The sequence below is a fragment of the Brassica napus genome, chromosome C5 (assembly GCF_020379485.1).
Source record: "Brassica napus cultivar Da-Ae chromosome C5, Da-Ae, whole genome shotgun sequence".
In the NCBI taxonomy this organism is placed as follows: Eukaryota; Viridiplantae; Streptophyta; class Magnoliopsida; order Brassicales; family Brassicaceae; genus Brassica; species Brassica napus.
The window spans coordinates 310,158-327,311 of NC_063448.1; the positions used below are offsets into that span (position 1 = coordinate 310,158).

Sequence of the window (17,154 nt, forward strand, 5' to 3'; positions counted from 1 at the left end):
GTTAGCTAGGTAGGTATAATTCAACTGTTTACGCACAACCTGCCTCATTTTCGTGATATGTTTTATTTAGGCAGTACCATACTCTTCTTTAGGCCATACCACAGGTCCATAACTTCCCTCATATTCGTGATATGTTTCTATTTAATAGTCTTGATATGTTTCTAATCGTATGGTTTAACAGTCTTTCATGTGTCATTTTATTATATGACAAAATAAAATGAGTTAACACTCGCTAAAAAAAAAAATTGCAATATCGAATTAAGAATATTATATGTGCTTATTTCATCTACAAGATTCGGCTTCATCAACAAAATTGGCGGTTCTGAGGGGTAACTGTTAGACGTACGATCTAGTTAATAGTGGTATCAATCTAAACAACTTTTAGCACATTATTATAGAGCTTTATAGATAAGTTGATTAAAACTTTTCTTATACAAATATTAGTTTCACTGCGTCTCATACAAACGACCACAATACCACAAGCACCTAATAATAATAATACATTCACGACGACCAAGATGGAACACTTACAATACCATCTATTCACACAACCATAGCAGTTTATCAAGCGTCTTACACTCTCTGCTTTTTTGGTGATGTTGCCAGCACCGTTGTTGGTGCGCCAATCGACCTGAGGTTCTCCAGCAAAGTGTCCCTCCCCGATAACAGAATCTTGAAGAAGCAATCCACCTCCTTGGAAACAAGGTCTATCCCACTCGTCAACTCCGTGACCGAGTCCTTCAACGGCTGCAGCGAAATGGGATCTATAGACCCTTGTTGGATCGCAGGGGCAAGTTGCTTAACACCTGAATCAACAGCCTCGAGCTCTTTCATAACGGTTAAACCGTCTGATAAAAATATGTTCTTGATTTCGGAGTTCATCGTGTTCTGCATATCCATGAAGGAAGGTGCCCACGGAAGCTCGTTTGAGACCGTAACGTACAGAAGGTTCTGCGATGAACCCGAGAAGGCAGCAGCGAAGACACCAGAAATGTACAGAGTCTTGACCTTTACACCGTACAAAGCTCGCATAAGGACTTTGCCTTTGGCGGAGTTCTTCACCTTGGGGAGATTCAAGGTCTGAACAAGGCTGGTCAGGATCGCATGACAGCTCTCCAACCTTGGGTTCTTGGAAACGATGTGCTGCTTCCAGGCGTCGAGGGACGATTGAGCTTTCGGCAGATTCTGAGGAGCGTTGGTCCCCAGGTTATGCAGGGCAAACTGGAGGAAGAGATGGCCTTGGTTGAGACGGCTTAGCTCCGAGCTGAAGGCGTTGCAGAGGTCGAGGAGCTTGACGCTGATGTCTAGGTAGATGTCGACCCATTTGTCCTCCCAATCTGAGACAGGAAGCTCTAGATCGGTTATAAGAGTCTTGATAGCGTTGTGGGTCTGGCAGAGAGACGCCATAGCTTGACTCATCCATGAAAGGGTGAGGATCTGGGACTTTTCCTTGGGGACAAGCTTTGTAATGGAAGAAGCTAAGTTGGTCTCGAAAGTGTTCAAGAGGGAGAGAAGGTTAGAGGATAGTACTGGGTTCTTGGAGGATAGGTTCTTGAAAGGGTTTCCAAAAGGGAAGAAACCGCGTGGAGGGTCTTGTGGACGAGCCATTTTGTTAAAGTTGATACTGAAAAATAAAGGAGAGCAGCAACGATCATATATCATAAACATAAAATAAATATTGAAATCCATGAAAAAAAATCAAGAAAACTGTTAATTGCAATTTCTCAGTGAAAGTTATTATCTTTTGGATCTTTCATCATATATCAAAACAAAGGTAAATGAACCAACGGATACAAAACCAAAATCAGTTGTTAGATTAAAGCCTTTACAGATCTTTTAGATCCAAGAGTGGGTCAACCGCCCCTCCCCTAGAAGAAATGGAATAGCCATCTCTCTAACATACCCGAGTAAAAAAATTCCATCATCATGTCTGTATCTTACAGATCTGAATTCCATATAGAAATTCACACAGGAAATAGATCAAATCTAACACACGATTATCATTAAAAAGGAGCAAAGACTAATCGAAACTTACATAAAGTGATAGATCCTTGGAAGAAGAAGAAGAATGAAACTGGGATTCGCCTGATACAAGTTTCTGTGCAATAGAGATAAGAAATCAGAGATGGAAAATAAAAGCAGAAATATCAGATATTAAGAAAAAAAAGTACATTAAAAGCAAACTAAGACAAGACAAGATCAACGGTCGGTGTGCTCTTACCGAAAGAAAAAAAGACAATAAGTGGAGGAGGGGCGGTCAGAGAAATTTCGAGGAAAGATAAGATTGGTTGGTTGGTCTTTTATGACTAAAACCACAAGCAGCTTGCCGTGTTTCTTCGGATTATCAAAGAACAAAATGTTAATTAGGTTTGACGTTGATTTGGTAGAACGATAGAGAGAGGAAGTGGGATTATGTTTTGGTTACGGAGCTGTGACTAAACCACTATTAAATGACAGATGAATGAAGAAAGCGTGTACGTGTTTCTTATTTTTATTTTTATTTTTATTTTATTAGGAAAATAGGAACGCACATTGCCTACTTGTTGCGTTACTATACAAAACAAGAAAAAGTCAATTCTGGCCAGCTGATTAATATTCTTCCCTCTCCTCATCCAACGGCTGAACTTGCTTCCCTTGTCAATGCAATCACTCCATTTTTTTTTTGCTCAGCGTCAACTGTTTCATTCACCCATAGTTTGGTACATTCACCCATAGTTTGGTACAAAAATTTTGACCGCGTCATTTCTACTACACATACAACAATGCATTTTAGCTAACACTCTGAAACACGATCTAATTAAGCTAATAAATCATCTCATTATTTTTTTCGGAATAACATTTTCTGATAGAGGATTACTTAGGCCTCGGCATTTTACCCGGACCCGAAGACCCGAACCGGAATCGACCCGAAAATACAGGTTCGGGTCCGGATCCGGGTCCATGCTAAGTACCTATTGGGTCTTTTTTTTTTGGATCCGCGGGTCTCGGTTCGGGTCCGGGTCCTACCCGAGACCCGTTCGGGTACCCGAAGTACCCGCAAATAATTGTATATACTAGGTATATTTGGGTGATTGGGTATATTTTTGGTATTTCAGATTTTTTTTAAAGTTTCGGGTTTGGATTTTCGGGTATAATTCTAGGTTTTTGGTGAAATTTTAGATTTTTAGAAAATATAATTTGGATATTCGGATAAAATTCGGGTATATTTTGGGTTTTCAGGTCTGATTTTGGGTATTTTTGCGGTTCTTCGGGTATTTTTAGAGTTTTCGGGTCCAGTTCGGGTACTTCGGGTCTATTTCGGGTCCTAAATACCCGAACCGGCCCGGATCCGAAATATACCCAAAAATTTTGGGTATTTTACGGGTATTGAAATTATAGACCCGAACCGATCCGGACCCGACAAGACCCGATCCGGAACCGACCCGAAAAGTTATAGGTACCTATATGGGTTTAAATTGGTAGGACCCGAAGGATCCGGACCCGACAATACCTGACCCGAAGATCCGGATGCCCAGGCCTAGGATTAGTCATCTTTTTGTTATTTTTTGTTGCACAATTAACCATGGGAGAATAGTTTTTGCAAATGACATTCCCAAAGGCCTGCTATGAAAATTTGGTCTCATGATTCTTAGAATTGTATTACTAATAAGAGCCTTGGAAAAACAGAACAATAACTTCCAATATAAAAAGAATATGTTGGTTAATGAAAACTACTATTATCATACGTTGTTTTGTCAGCGAACAACGTTTAAAAGGTGCATTGTGAACATAACATTTTGAGTTTTTGACGTTTGTGTACGCAATACATGCATTTTAATCTTTTTATACTCAATACAAAAAGCTTTGTTAGGATGACTTTAGTTTTCGTTAAGAAATATCAAAGTATCAGAAAATGGAATGACTTATAGAAATTATACAGTTACACGCATTTGATATTTTCTTTTACCCTTAATAAAAAAAATATTACTTGTATGTCGTCTACCTCTTATTAGTTTTCCTCCTACACGTGAAGACACTCCAGTCGTCGCTCGGGTGACGACTGTGCACCTATCTTGTGTTCACAAGCTAGTCATCCAATTTCATTATAAAATTCTTGCAAAACTTGGCAAATTTTAAAAATCATAATCACACATACATAGAGGTCCATAATCTAGTGGGTCATACACAAGACAATACTTAATTGTTTAGAAACACAATCACGCGAGCTTAAAGCATCCTTATGGGTCCATTCTGCACCCATGCCGGTTCTTAAAGCGATAAGTTTTGATCCATCCACCAATCGTGTTATGCAACGGCACGAACATAGCGTCGAGGTTGGTCCAAAACAATTACATTTTATAATCTATATATGACATGTGAACGTTGACAAAATATTACAAAAAGGAAAAACAAAAAGGTTAATTAGACGTAACTCAAGAGCCAAAGAATGAAAAATATTTATGTATGTGAATGTGACACAAAACTAATAATAATAAGAATCAATTGAAATGGAAGTGGTCGTGTGTGAGAAGCAAAGTCACTTAAAATGATCCCTTTTTCATCTTAGCTTTTGCTGATGATGCCGTGAACCGCTCTCCCCGCTTTCACTAGCCGCTGTCTCTTGCTTATCGCGGCTTCCATGGTCCCTTGTTGTTCGGCGTTCCTGTTTTATTGTCCCACCATTAGACATTATTTCAACTCGTAAAGACAATGAAAAGGCAGAAAAAAAATGCTTACATCGCGATAGAGTGAGTCTTCAGCTTCAAGCATATGAATGATATGTCCCATTTTAGGTCTCTTGTTTGCATCAGGATCCACACAACGCAAAGCAACTAGCAACACTCGTTTAAGAGCCTTTGAGGATGGTGGTTCTGCTATTTTGGGATCAACTACTTCTTCTGATCTTCGGTTTCCGACCATTGTTTTCAGCCAGTCCACTAGATTCGTCTAAAACCACACACACAAAGAAAAGAAAAACATGTATAAGAAAAACATAGAGGGAATAGAAACAAGGAGGGTCTAAGAATCCACTAATAAACACATACCTCTCCTTGAGGGCGACTATAATCAACAGGGTTTCTACCAGTGATGATCTCCATGATTAATATTCCAAAGCTGTAGATGTCACTCTTCTCGTTTAACATTCCGGTGCATGCATATTCCGGCGCTACATAACTGAACAAGTGACAAGTTATTTCCTAAAGATTCAGATTTATAAAGGCTTTTATCACGGGAGAGAGAGAGAGAGAGAGAGAGAGAGTTTACCCGAAGGTTCCCATGACACGGGTGGTCACATAACTGCTGTCGGAACCCAAGAGCTTAGCAAGTCCAAAATCCGAAACCTTAGCATTCCATTGGCGATCAAGCAATATATTCCCCGATTTTATATCCCGATGTACCACTTTTGGTTCAAGACCCTCGTGTAGATACGCCAATCTACATAAGTATATATATATACCACTCTTACAAAGATAAACTACAAACATAGCTGACTGCAAGACGAATCTATTTAACTTACCCTTTAGCCATCCCGAGTATAATGTTCATACGGATATCCCAAGTAAGAGGACTGACATCACCAACATCACCGTGAATCCATTGCTCCAAATTGCCATTATCCACAAAGTCATACACCAGCATCCTGTAAGCAGAGAGAACCCAGACATTAGTTCATAACATTGCTTTCTTCCCAAATTAAAAAAAAAAAAAAAAAAAAAAAAAAAAGAGGAAAAATGAGCATCAACATTTACCTGTAAGCACCTTCAACGCAATAACCTAAAAGCCGAACGAGATTCTTGTGCCGTACACGCCCAATCACTTCCACTTCTACTTTGAATTCCTTCTCTGCCTGTCCCCTGTAAATTATTATAAGAAACATTTACAAATCTTACACTTGATATAGAGATCTAAATCCAAAAGCATAGACTACTTATTAGTCATCAAAACCACATGTGACCCATCCATGACATCATCTATACATATTATGATGAATTCAATAACAAAAACAAACTTTCAAGGACCACAATCATACGCACGGCAGTTAGATATGAGAATTGACTCTGATCGCTGTCACTCATCTCCCTCGGGCTCTACACATAAAATCCTAATCTAGAAATGAGTAAAGGATCAAAAACTTTAGAGTAAAAACCAACACAGAGCAAACACAACAAGTCCAATCAAATCCAAAATTTCAGAAACGAGCTATTAAAGGATCAAATTTGTTTACCTGTTATTAAGCAAGTTCTTGACCGCGACTTTAGTACCGTCGGTTAACACCCCACGATACACTATCCCGTAGCCGCCTTCTCCGATCACATTCTCCTCACACAGCCCATTAGTCGCCGCCTCCAGCTCCCTCAGAGTATACCACCTCCCCCATCCCAGATGCGACACCTCCGGCCCCACGTTCCCGCTCCCCGAATACGACGCCGTCTCGCTCGCACTCGCCGTTCCTCTGCTCTCCCCGCTCGACACTCGATCCGAGAACACCACTCGGTGCTCCATCTTCCCTATGTCCACCTGGATCTCCGCCGGCGCCGGAACGATCTCCTTAATCTCCTTCGAAATCGGCGGCGTTGCCACGGCGGCGGAGGCGAAGTCGGCTCGCGGTTTGCGGTTTTTGCGGCGGGAGGTGAGGCAGAGGGAGAGGAGGAAGAGGGCGATGACGATTAGAGATCCGAGTAAGATTCCGATGACGACCCATAGCCGGAGACCGAAGATCGACGTCGGTTTGGAAAGCTCCGTGTTGACGATAGCAGCGTCGAACACCGACATCGTTTCCTGTTTCTTCGCAAAAACAAAAACTTTGCCGGCAAAATCTATAATTGTCACCGCATCGAGTGTTGAATCGAAATCACGGAATCTAGGGAAAAAAGAAAGGGAATTTAAAAGAAGAGGGGTTTTCAGTGAACTTGTGTCTGTGGGATGAGCTGTCCTTTTGAGTTTCTGTCTCCATGTAATATAATAATATCTATGGTCTGACGGTGAGAGTGGTTTTATTCAAATGACGTTTTTACCCTTCTCGAGTAAGCAGACGCTGTTGATGTGCTGGAGGAACGCTTTTGGTTTGGGGTTTTAATGCATCAATCAATGACGACGTGATGAAGCGATAGATAGCCGTTAGTGTGTCATGTGTGAGGTACGGTTCAGTGCAGTATTCAATCTGTGGCTGAGTTATTTGTTACATCTCAACTCTTTTCACTCAATCTGGACCCTAACATTTGCTTATTTGTTGTTTAGCATAATTTGTTTGTGTTTTAGATATGGATATATCCTCTTGTATCACATATTAAGTGAATCAATAAACACTTTTTGTTAGAAAGAAAAAGTACCAAAAGTTCGGTTTGCTCTTAAATTTTTTTAGCAATGAATTGAGAGAGAATAACTTTTTGGTGTGGCCTCAAATATTTTACGTTGCCTCCTAAAAAGGGTGGGGGGGGGGGGGGGGGGGGGGGGGGCTATAAAGACAAAACCCATTATCGCTCTATCATATTCAATTATTCATTTCATACCAACTAAGTAATGTTACAGATTACAATAAACTAATATTTCAACATGTCATTACCTTAGCTTTTTATATAACACAATTATCATATATATTGACTAAAATCATGAATTATGTTGGTAAGTAGGCACAATCTATCATATGAGAGAGTGACTGGTAGTGATTTCCCCAAATGGAATTAAATGAAAGCTGTCATAAGAGGAAGAAAACAATTAAGAAAAACTTCTTTTTGACTAAACTGAAGCTCCTTTCTCCCAAACAACTGATAAATCCTTGATCTCATGGAAAATATTTGTTTCATAATTGGGCTGTAATTCAAATTAATTGGGGCTTGTACTAGGCTGGATTCATAAAACTAAGTACTCTGGATTAGCTGTACTTGTTTCTCTTTCTTCTTGATTTAATATGAAGACCATGTTCTTATACATGCAGTGGATGCATTATTGGTCTTTGGTTTTTACCAGCAATAAGAGGCAGACAATCTAAACACATAAGAGTATTACAATCATGAGGCTGATCACATGCCCAAAGATCCCTAACAAAACCCTTTTGTACACAGCCCATTTTTATTCAGTTATTGAAGTTATTCTTTGTGATGTTTTGTTTAGTAGGGTTAATTCATTTATAACAATAACGTGTAACGTAAAAACACATGACCGAGTGTTCAAGACTTTAGAGCTTTGCAAAACCAGGAACGTCATGTCCATTCCATATATAAAAAAACTTAAACGAGTAACGACTTGGGTATTATAAAACAAACGCTAATATATATCTTTCTACACAGGACAGGCTTTATCTAACACCTAAGATCAAAATATTCTAAACTCGAGACTCGTATGTACAAACCGCCTCATTTATTTGGTCCAGTCGCAGTCAATGAGAGCTCGACACACGAAAGCCTAGGCATAAAGAGAAAGAGAGAGAGTAGCAGTGTCCAGTTCCTCTCTGACTTCTCTATTCACCGTTGTATGATGATATTAACCTCCTCTGTATAAAACAGACCAATCATGCCCCGTAAGCCAAAAAATGAAGATTTAACAAATTTTGTGAAGCGATGAGTAACACTTACCTGTTCTTCAAACTCGGGGCTTGACAGGTTTACAGACAAGTTTTTCATCAATAATAGGACCTGATAAACAAAGACATTGTCAAACGACAATTAAGATATGTTCTCGAGTAGTTTGCGATTGTCACATACCGTTTCTAGATTGATAGGATCCATTTGCTTTAACCTCTGGGCATGACCTGTTGTTTTTGGATCGAATACACTTCCTATAAAGCTGTAAACTTCATCGAAATTGGGCATCACTGTGTTTCAAACACACAAACTCAGTAATCAGCACATATATTGAAGATTGCGAACTCGTAATCAGTATATACTGCAGACAAACAGAAGATCTTGTACCTCTCTGGTCATCTGTCTCAGTAACTGTTCTCGTCCTCATCTGATCTCTAATACTACTACTACTACTAGTGCTGCAACAGTTCTCTAGGACACCCAATTCCTCTACAAATCACAAAATTCATTACCATTGAGATGATTAACAGCTCAATCCACAGCAAAATTAAGCACATATAATAATATTACCTTTGATCACTGGAATTGGCGTAATAACATTGCAACGCATTAATCCCTGATTAGGAGTACTAATCAACGGTTGTGGATCAGTGGTGTACAAATACTCATGTTCAAGCAATGCGTTTGAAGTTGCAAGAGCCACTGCACCAACCAAGAAAAAAGGCAAAAGAAAATCAGATAAGAGACAGAACATAACAGAAGCAGCTTAGTAGGAAGATTAAAAAGAAACTAGTACCACTTTTGGAAGCCTTTTGTGGATAGGGATGATTAGCTTTCCTCTTTGGTCGAGGAGGAGGAAGATGTTCGTTAGTCCCATTCTTCTGAACCTTGAGAAAGTATTTCTGCGCGTGGCTTCGTATCTACAACGAAATTTTAAAAAAAAAAACAAGTTCAGAAAATTTTAGAAAAATCTAAAACACTAATATTATGTAATTCTCAGACAATTCTGATGATGAAATCAAATGGAATGTAACTATGATGAAGACAGATTCTATCTATAAGAGAAATAACCTGGATAACTGTTTTTGATCCAACAAAGGCCTCTATTTTCTTCCAATCACGGTCAAACCTGTAAATGAGAGTTGCTGAGTTTACCACCAGAAGAAGAAATCTAGAAGAAGCAGAGATAGATAGACAGATAGAGAGGTCGTTTTGACATACAAATGGAGAGCTTCAATGAACTTGTCGTGTTCTTGCTCCGTCCAGTTCTCTCTAGACTTGGTGATTGTGTATGGCTTTCTAATCATCTTTGTTGGATCCTCGCTGAACGACATCGTATGGCTCCGTGCAGAAACAGGCATCGTTGTCTTCGAGTGGGGAAGAGTAGTACTGAAACCCGGTAAGTTCATATTCATGGAGGAAACAAATGAGAATGGCTAGTATCGGTGGGTTTATTGAGACAATATAAACTCGGAAGTTCACTTTCAAGTCTGAAAGAGAGAGAGTCTCTTGACGTTTGTGACTTTGTTGCTAGGCGAGAATGGCTGTGCTTTACTATTTACCATTACCATATACGAGGGAGAAGAAAGAGAAAGGGGTCGATATAAAGGGAAATAGATTTTAGCCAAACACGTGTAAGGAGCCGGTTGCTCTTGTTCACAGCGTGGGACTATCAGCTTCAAGACATGTGGCCAACCATCTGCTCACACTGACGTCAAGCAAAAGTCTAACGTCACGTATCTGCGGCTCATAAAGCGCCACGTGGCTGACGATGGCAATCAGTTAATTACCTGCGCGAAACAGACTGTTGCTGCTGTGGCTCGTATATAAAAGACACAGTTTCTCTCATTTGTGGTTTTACCTCAAAAACTTTCAAATCAGTCATCAGATGGTTTCTTCTTAAACATCCAATTCTCTAAATTCCAACACTAAACAGCAACACATATTACTTATAAAGTTCAAAAGTAAAACAAAAACAAACATCAATCTAAGAATCTTAGCTTATCGGATATCTCCGCAAACCGAATAAAGAAAAGAGGTTAGAAACAAACACACATTACAGATGAAAAGAATATATAATCAGATTGACTGATACGAATCAGACAACACGACACCGACGACCGTAAACAACAAAATATGTGAATCCTACAAACGTAAGGGAAAAAAAAACATAGGAGAGAAACTCACAAGAAGAAAACTCTGGTTTCTTCTCTCTTTTTGTTTTTCTCAATCGATCCAACGTGTAACACCATCGTCTCCTACCATCGCCAGAATCTCCACACGTACCTCCAAACTCGCCTGCAACATTGTTTTAACCATTTTACACATACAAACCAACATGTTTTTTCCATTTATGTATTTGTATTGTATGGTGGTTTGACAGAGAGACTTACAGAGGCATTCCTGCAGTTGACAAGCCTGCATTCGTCCAAAGAACCTTCTAGACTCCAACTCTCCCACACATCAAAACTGTGGCTCGCAAACACAAACTCCATTCTTCTATTGATCTGCACACAACGAGTTTTAGAGCATTCCAAACTTTTGACTTACCAGTTCACGTAACTGTGTAATGTAAAAGACGGTACCTGCAATAACTTCCCACCCGCAGCAAATGATCTCAGACCCACAGTGTCCTGGAGAACAAACAAGTTCATCCACCAGTACCAATTAGCCCCATTCATATATAATATATAATAACTTTTCTAACAAATGAGATACCGCTCAATTCAACTTTCTGTTCACCTAGCTTCTCCATTGATAGTATCAAACAGCTTTCAAACTCACTCTGGCATTGCAAGCAAAGTAAATGACGAGGAAGAGGAAAAAGAAGGTTTACCTTGTTTCTGTATGCGATAATGAATTGTGCAGCCGGATCCCGTTTGGACACGTTTGACAAAGTATCCAGGAACCAACCACCGTTTTTCGTTCTTTGCCTTGAAACATGGAGACCCGAGAGGTCTTTTGCATACATGGCTATTACATATCCATCTTTCAGCAGTTCACTTGATTTTCCGATGAACTTCTTGCTTGACCTTACAAGCTGGTTTTGTTGCATGACTTCAAGTGGTGTTTTCCTGCTTCTTGAATCCTCAGGGGAAACACACCTAGAGCTGGAACTTAGCACTTCTTCGCTGTCACTCATAGCAATATCCTCTCTTCGTGAAGTACTACTTTCTTCATGTAGTCCTGATGAACCCTCTGCTCTTTGCATGTGCTTCTGCTGTGAATGCCTCTTTTTGGCTTTCTTACCGGATCTGCTACGCCTTACTTCAGGTTTTATGGCAGTGTTTTGACCGGGGCTCAGAGATTCCTTAAACTCACTAGCCTCTATAGGAACGATTTCGGTGCTAGTGAGAGTACTTTCTCCCTGTTGTTGTCTACTGGTGGATTCCACTAGTGCTAATTTGCCATGCCTGATAGGTGATACTTCTTCTTCTTCTTCTTCACTTGCTTCACTTTCCTCATCAGAAACAGTGTTGGTTGGTATTACACCATCTAAGAAAAATGATTGCAAGATAGAGATGGCCTTTTCTCTTATCTCCATCCATACTTCCTCACTGTAATCCGCACTACGTGGTAGGATTAGCACATTCGGCATTTCCTTCACCTGCAAATTCAAAACAAGATCAATAATGAAGTCCCGGATCAAATAAGAGCATAACCAGAAACAAATGGAAAAGAAATCCATACCCATGCTTCCATCCACTGAGGACCTTCAGCACCATCAATGGCGCAACCAGCTATGGTTCCATCAATTAGAAGTTGTTTCACAGCACAATCATCCAGCAGCTGGCAGCTTCCAGTATTCACAAGAAATGCCCCTAACGTACCCAAAAAAAGAACCCAACTTTATCATCTTCAATCTAAAAAAAAATTCATGTACGCGAACAGGCAAGAAAGATCAGTACCAGGTTTGATATGCTGCAAACACTCTGCGTTGAGTATCTGAACGGTGTTGTCTGTTAACGCACAGTGAAGCGAAATGACATCACTAGCTGCTAGTAGATCATTCAATGTATCCATTCTTCGGGCAGCACGTGGGAACCTCGAGGGCCTGATTCGTCCTTCGTCTCCCTGGACAGATGCAGACGCAACCATTGACAATTTAAGGAAACATCCAATTGAGAGGAACACCACGTCACATACATACCTCAGGGACATCAAAGTAGAGCACACTCATCTTGAAAGCCAAGCTCCTGCTAGCTAGATAACGAGCAGATACAGATCTACCGATTATACCCAAAACCATACCTCGGCACCTTCTCATTCCCCTGCAAAGCGGCTGGAGCGATCCGAGCCATCCGGAAGCCGACAGCGCGTGGCGAGAGAGCAAGTGCGTCCGCCTGAGGAGTCCAAGGATGAGGGCCATGACGGTGTCAGCGATTTCCTCAGCTCTGGAAGTATCCACATGGACGAGGCGGAGACCTAGGTCGGCGGCGAGAGTCGAATCCACAGCTCGATCGGCAGAGCCAAGGCATAGGATGAGCTGGTGAGGACGGAGACGGCGCTGAGCTGCGCGTGGAAGGTAGGCGAGGGAATGGAGGAGGACGGCGGTGGCGGACTCGATCTTACCATCGGCGATGCGGCTGAGAGGGACGTATTCGACGCCAGCAACGCCGGCGAGTGAGTCCTGCTCGAGCGCACAATCCTCCACGCAGTTGAGTGTAACGATGAGAGGAGACGGCTGGTCACGATGGGGCATTGTCGCAGACGGACGGATCTTGCTCATCTTCTCGCTGCTACTCCCGAGGACTAAAGGACATCTTAGAAATATTGGGAATTAGGGTTGAATCTTGTAAATTCGCAACAATACAGGGGCTAAAAGTTGAATTTATAAATAATTTAAAGGGATATCATACATATTTCTTTTAAACTCAACAGCATTAGGCCAACATTATCGGTTAGTCCCTTAAGGGTTCCTAAGGAGGGGGAGGGGCCACAAAACATCAGGACCGAGGAAAAAAGAAGAGAAAAAGTCCCTAAATAAGGGACAAATGAGGTGAGTCCCTGTGAGTCCTTGTACTATTCATTTGGAGACTTTTATTTGGGGACCTATTGATAATGTTGCCCTTAGTACTATTTGGTCCGAATCTACATGCTGATGCTCGCCGTAATACGACGCCGTTCCAAGTTAACAGTAAATACATTAGCTTATGACGTTTACAATGCCAAAACAGACTAGACAAGTGAAACATGTACACTTCCTATGTCATATTATTTCTTCTTGACCAGGAAGAAAACGCAAGCTCCAGAGTGTAGCAGCGACAACAACACGAAGCAACAAATATTTGAATAAAAACAAAAGCATTTTGCAAGACGGGAACACTCGCTCACTTGTGCACTGGTGTTATATGAACAAAGCCGACTATAAGCGATGAAAAAACGAAAAAGAAGTCTATACAGCTATCTACCAAAATTCTATCTCCGCTTCTTTCTTTCTATAACATCTCGACATGCCTCAGGTAGATTGATGATCAGAAGAACCTCCTACGAAGGTTACTAGTAGTAGCATGATATGAGCGCATGAGCAATCCAACTCCAATGCCAACGCCAAGGCACATCCCAAGGCCTATCCCAACTCCAACTCTGACACCTGCATTGAACCACGAGAGTTGACCATCCTCATCCACGTACATCCCTTCAGGGTAGTACCTCATCTTCATCTCAGACTCATCATCAACTTCTGACTCCATCATCTGCATTAAACCAAAAATCAAATCTCCACCCTAACTTAAGAATCGTCATGAACAAACTATCAACACAGAAGCATACTTTCTGTTGGCGGGGGAATTCATCATCCCCAGTGGTAACAACGCCTTGCTCCTCGTCCTCCGGGATAGCGTCGAGCGTCACGTGCCTGGCCACCTTCCTCCTCGGACTCGCCTGAATGGTCTTAGTCAAGATGACCGGAACACCGCCACAGCAACCAGCTATGTAAACCTCCACGGAGGGAGACGAGACGCCTAGCTTCGGCCTGAAAAACGCAGAGGAGGAGGAAGAGCCCGAACCGTTTCTCATAGCCACGTAACAATCCATGCCCCACCCAGTCTTGGCATCGCTCACCGTTCCGTTATTACTCCACGCGCCTTCGATTCTATCTAGGTTCCCGCACAGGACCATTTCCTCCTTATCGTACACCTCGAAATCGACGCACCCCGTGACGCGCACCGCCTCCGTGCTGACGTAAGTCACCTCCGACGATTCCCGGTCCACTCTGTCGCGTCGGAGTTTTAGAGACGCCGTCTGCAGGGGAGGAACGCGGACGCCGTTGACCTCGAGAGAAGCGCCGGTTTCGCGGCGAGGGTGGCGGAGGGTGAGGGAGTCGGGGACGTTCTCAACGAAGCAGGGGGCGATGCGGACGTAGAACAGACGAACCTCCAGCCACGCCGATTGAGACAATTGAACTGATGCCGGCGACGCCGCGACGGCGGAGGCTTTCATGTGGAATGATTTGGATGATGTACCCAAAGGATCCGGATGATGATGATGATGATCCCTCGAAATCATCGGTTCAAATGGATTGATGACGAGAGAATTCAAGGCGATTGATGAACGGAGAAATGAATTTTGTCGTTTTCGTTCGAGGTTAGGTTTTTTGGGGTTTGAGATATATATTTTTCAAGGTAAAAAAAGGGTCAAAATTATAGTTTTTTGTTTGAAGACGCGGTAAAAACGGAGAGATTGGTCAAAGGAGAAACCGACAAGATAAAAAATACTCACTCTTACGAGGATTATGATTATCACGACACGCACGTGTGACAGTTTTTGTTTGTTTGTTTTGAATGCTAAATAGTATGATAACTGGGCCACAATTTCGTATTCCTTTAAGTTTGGACTTGGGCCTCATCAGATGCTATCAATCGCAAAGACCCATGATCTGCACGTTGAAACTTGAAATCATCATAGAAAACTCGCAGAATAAGCATGGAGTGTGATACCGTCTGCCGTAGTGTTGTCTTTAGTAGTGTAAATCAGTGTACGTAGTTAGTGTTTTCGTACGATTATATTTACATTCTATAACAAAGTACGTTTCATCAATTTCTATTTATTTTATTTTATTAACAATCTATTTAACAAAGAGTGTATAACTTCAGTTCCTGATCCACGAAGCTAGAGGATAATTAGTGGGGGCGTAAACTGGTTTTCATTAGTTTATGGGTGCACTAAACAGAGTTTTCATAATTATTTAGCTAGTTTATCTAGTTTTGCCTTGGAAAATTTTGAAATTACAAAAAAACAATGGGTGCATGTTCCTCTCTCTCTAGCTTCGTCAATGCAACTAAGTGTATATATATGTAGCTAACTATACCAAAATTATGCCAATTTAGGTGTTTTTCGAGCGCAAATTTATGATAAAACTTTATGAATGATGATGTTTCCGCGTTTACCAAACTTACTAATGCGTGCCTGAATTATAATGCGTTTCATTTGCCAAAAGTTAATGATGTACGTAGTTCTGTTTTTTTTTTCTAGATAAGGTCACCTTTTATATCTGCAAACCTAATATTATAATAATGATTCATAAAGAAATATCATTCTACTCATTTGGATCATTGACCGTACCCCCAAATCCTCTTTTAGTCACAGCAATTATATTCTTCCCTATACGTACTTTTCTATAATTTTAGAAAGAAAAATTGTGACCCGTTGGAGCATATACCATTAGGAGATCACACACCATTCAATCTCAGATCTTGTCGGATAAATCTGACCAGCTTTGGATATATATTTATAGGCCGGTTGTAATGTTTTCTTCTTCCTCCTCTTTTTGATAACACCGAAAGACGGGGGCTTGTCACTTCATCATCAAGTTTAGTAGGCGAACTTAGTGACAAAGTTCAAATTAAATGGGATTCCTAAGGCATCAAAAACTAATTACGTTCTACTTTATTATAGAATTTGCAGTTCATGTGTTGGCCCGTAACTTAAGATCCGTGTCGGAGGTTTACTTAGTTGGTTTTACTTGTTTAATTTGCATCATGCTGTATGATTTTGACTGTAGTTTAGATTCTCATTTGTTAGTTGATCGGTTGAACTAAACAAATGCATTTCGTAACTTTTAATCATCATTTAATTCGTAGTCAGGATTTACGCTGACGCTGGATTATAATAATGCTTTAAACATTAATTAACTGACGATATACTTTGTTTTTGCCTTAATTTATACTAGTCTTTTAGCAAAAAAAAAAATTTATACTAGTCTTCAGTTGTGTATTGCATTAAGATCAATCGTTGTTTTTTATACATGTACAGTTATAAGGAATCTATACTCTCCCTATCTAATGTCCTTTTACGTATTTCCATAAATGCATTTGAAAAAGTCTTATCGTTCACTAAGTAGCACGACGTCATTTCTGAGACAAGTAAAGGGAGTAAACTAAAATGAAACGAGTTAAACCTTTAACGTCGTATACGTAATTTTAAATGTAAAACTAGCAAACCCAGGGAGTGAAACCAATTTGTTATTGAAAAACTCAAAGAGAGAACTGAGAGAGAAACTAAGAGATTTCCGACCGACGGCGAGGCTCTCTGAGCCACCGTCGGTCCGGTTGTGGAGTTTTTTTCGTTTTTAGCATCTGGCTTTTGTTCGGGGTCTCTTGATCTACCTAGGCTTCGGCGTCGCACCTCTCTATGGTGGCCGTCCGATTTGTTT

At 40.8% G+C, this 17,154-nt stretch overlaps 5 protein-coding genes across 7 annotated transcripts; all 5 read right to left on the reverse strand.

Moving 5' to 3' along the window:
* Nucleotides 1-409: 409 nt before the first annotated feature.
* On the reverse strand, nucleotides 410-2,420 carry LOC106395403 (protein BPS1, chloroplastic). 3 transcript variants are annotated; one of them, XM_013835895.3, is made up of 3 exons: nucleotides 2,222-2,420; nucleotides 2,036-2,098; nucleotides 410-1,624 (listed from the first exon to the last, which is right to left on the reverse strand). In XM_013835895.3, the coding sequence occupies exon 3, from the start codon at nucleotides 1,606-1,608 to the stop codon at nucleotides 574-576; it is 1,035 nt and encodes a 344-aa protein (XP_013691349.1). In that variant the 5' UTR covers nucleotides 1,609-1,624; nucleotides 2,036-2,098; nucleotides 2,222-2,420; the 3' UTR covers nucleotides 410-573. The 3 variants fall into 3 exon arrangements, with proteins under 3 accessions (XP_013691349.1, XP_022558507.1, XP_048614580.1); XM_022702786.2 differs by having other exon boundaries at nucleotides 2,172-2,394; XM_048758623.1 differs by lacking the exons at nucleotides 2,036-2,098; nucleotides 2,222-2,420 and adding an exon at nucleotides 1,904-2,035.
* Nucleotides 2,421-4,314: 1,894 nt separating this feature from the next.
* On the reverse strand, nucleotides 4,315-6,913 carry LOC106355779 (probable serine/threonine-protein kinase At1g01540). The gene is made up of 7 exons (XM_048758622.1): nucleotides 6,206-6,913; nucleotides 5,730-5,834; nucleotides 5,498-5,620; nucleotides 5,245-5,415; nucleotides 5,025-5,154; nucleotides 4,717-4,926; nucleotides 4,315-4,642 (listed from the first exon to the last, which is right to left on the reverse strand). The coding sequence occupies exons 1-7, from the start codon at nucleotides 6,751-6,753 to the stop codon at nucleotides 4,538-4,540; spliced, it is 1,392 nt and encodes a 463-aa protein (XP_048614579.1). The 5' UTR covers nucleotides 6,754-6,913; the 3' UTR covers nucleotides 4,315-4,537.
* Nucleotides 6,914-8,144: 1,231 nt separating this feature from the next.
* On the reverse strand, nucleotides 8,145-10,320 carry LOC106372361 (protein REVEILLE 3-like). The gene is made up of 8 exons (XM_048758624.1): nucleotides 9,723-10,320; nucleotides 9,573-9,630; nucleotides 9,298-9,421; nucleotides 9,072-9,203; nucleotides 8,889-8,990; nucleotides 8,682-8,791; nucleotides 8,553-8,612; nucleotides 8,145-8,470 (listed from the first exon to the last, which is right to left on the reverse strand). The coding sequence occupies exons 1-8, from the start codon at nucleotides 9,914-9,916 to the stop codon at nucleotides 8,438-8,440; spliced, it is 813 nt and encodes a 270-aa protein (XP_048614581.1). The 5' UTR covers nucleotides 9,917-10,320; the 3' UTR covers nucleotides 8,145-8,437.
* Nucleotides 10,321-10,430: 110 nt separating this feature from the next.
* Nucleotides 10,431-13,299, reverse strand: LOC106395513 (C-terminal binding protein AN). Its single transcript, XM_013835972.3, has 7 exons — nucleotides 12,652-13,299; nucleotides 12,410-12,575; nucleotides 12,192-12,322; nucleotides 11,338-12,108; nucleotides 11,087-11,134; nucleotides 10,895-11,008; nucleotides 10,431-10,799 (listed from the first exon to the last, which is right to left on the reverse strand). Exons 1-7 carry the CDS (start codon nucleotides 13,228-13,230, stop codon nucleotides 10,728-10,730), a joined length of 1,881 nt encoding a protein of 626 aa, XP_013691426.2. The 5' UTR covers nucleotides 13,231-13,299; the 3' UTR covers nucleotides 10,431-10,727.
* A 389-nt stretch (nucleotides 13,300-13,688) lies between these two features.
* On the reverse strand, nucleotides 13,689-15,105 carry LOC106395744 (uncharacterized protein At1g01500-like). Its single transcript, XM_013836142.3, has 2 exons — nucleotides 14,274-15,105; nucleotides 13,689-14,197 (listed from the first exon to the last, which is right to left on the reverse strand). Exons 1-2 carry the CDS (start codon nucleotides 15,006-15,008, stop codon nucleotides 13,976-13,978), a joined length of 957 nt encoding a protein of 318 aa, XP_013691596.2. The 5' UTR covers nucleotides 15,009-15,105; the 3' UTR covers nucleotides 13,689-13,975.
* Nucleotides 15,106-17,154: the final 2,049 nt, after the last annotated feature.

Coding starts and splice junctions, on each gene's coding strand:
- LOC106355779 (XM_048758622.1), bottom strand. CDS start 6,753: ATGTCGGTGTTCGACGCTGCTATCGTCAACACGGAGCTTTCCAAACCG. Junction 5,416..5,497: donor ATACTCGGGATGGCTAAAGG/GTAAGTTAAATA, acceptor ATACTTATGTAG/ATTGGCGTATCTACACGAGG. Junction 5,155..5,244: donor CGTGTCATGGGAACCTTCGG/GTAAACTCTCTC, acceptor TCACTTGTTCAG/TTATGTAGCGCCGGAATATG.
- LOC106372361 (XM_048758624.1), bottom strand. CDS start 9,916: ATGAATATGAACTTACCGGGTTTCAGTACTACTCTTCCCCACTCGAAG. Junction 9,204..9,297: donor ACAAAAGGCTTCCAAAAGTG/GTACTAGTTTCT, acceptor TGGTTGGTGCAG/TGGCTCTTGCAACTTCAAAC. Junction 8,991..9,071: donor GCCAATTCCAGTGATCAAAG/GTAATATTATTA, acceptor TGTGATTTGTAG/AGGAATTGGGTGTCCTAGAG.
- LOC106395513 (XM_013835972.3), bottom strand. CDS start 13,230: ATGAGCAAGATCCGTCCGTCTGCGACAATGCCCCATCGTGACCAGCCG. Junction 12,323..12,409: donor TTTGCAGCATATCAAACCTG/GTACTGATCTTT, acceptor TGGGTACGTTAG/GGGCATTTCTTGTGAATACT. Junction 11,009..11,086: donor CGGGTGGGAAGTTATTGCAG/GTACCGTCTTTT, acceptor CGTTGTGTGCAG/ATCAATAGAAGAATGGAGTT.
- LOC106395744 (XM_013836142.3), bottom strand. CDS start 15,008: ATGATTTCGAGGGATCATCATCATCATCATCCGGATCCTTTGGGTACA. Junction 14,198..14,273: donor AATTCCCCCGCCAACAGAAA/GTATGCTTCTGT, acceptor GGTTTAATGCAG/ATGATGGAGTCAGAAGTTGA.
- LOC106395403 (XM_048758623.1), bottom strand. CDS start 1,956: ATGGAATTCAGATCTGTAAGATACAGACATGATGATGGAATTTTTTTA. Junction 1,625..1,903: donor GATGGAATTTTTTTACTCGG/GTATGTTAGAGA, acceptor TTTATTTTTCAG/TATCAACTTTAACAAAATGG.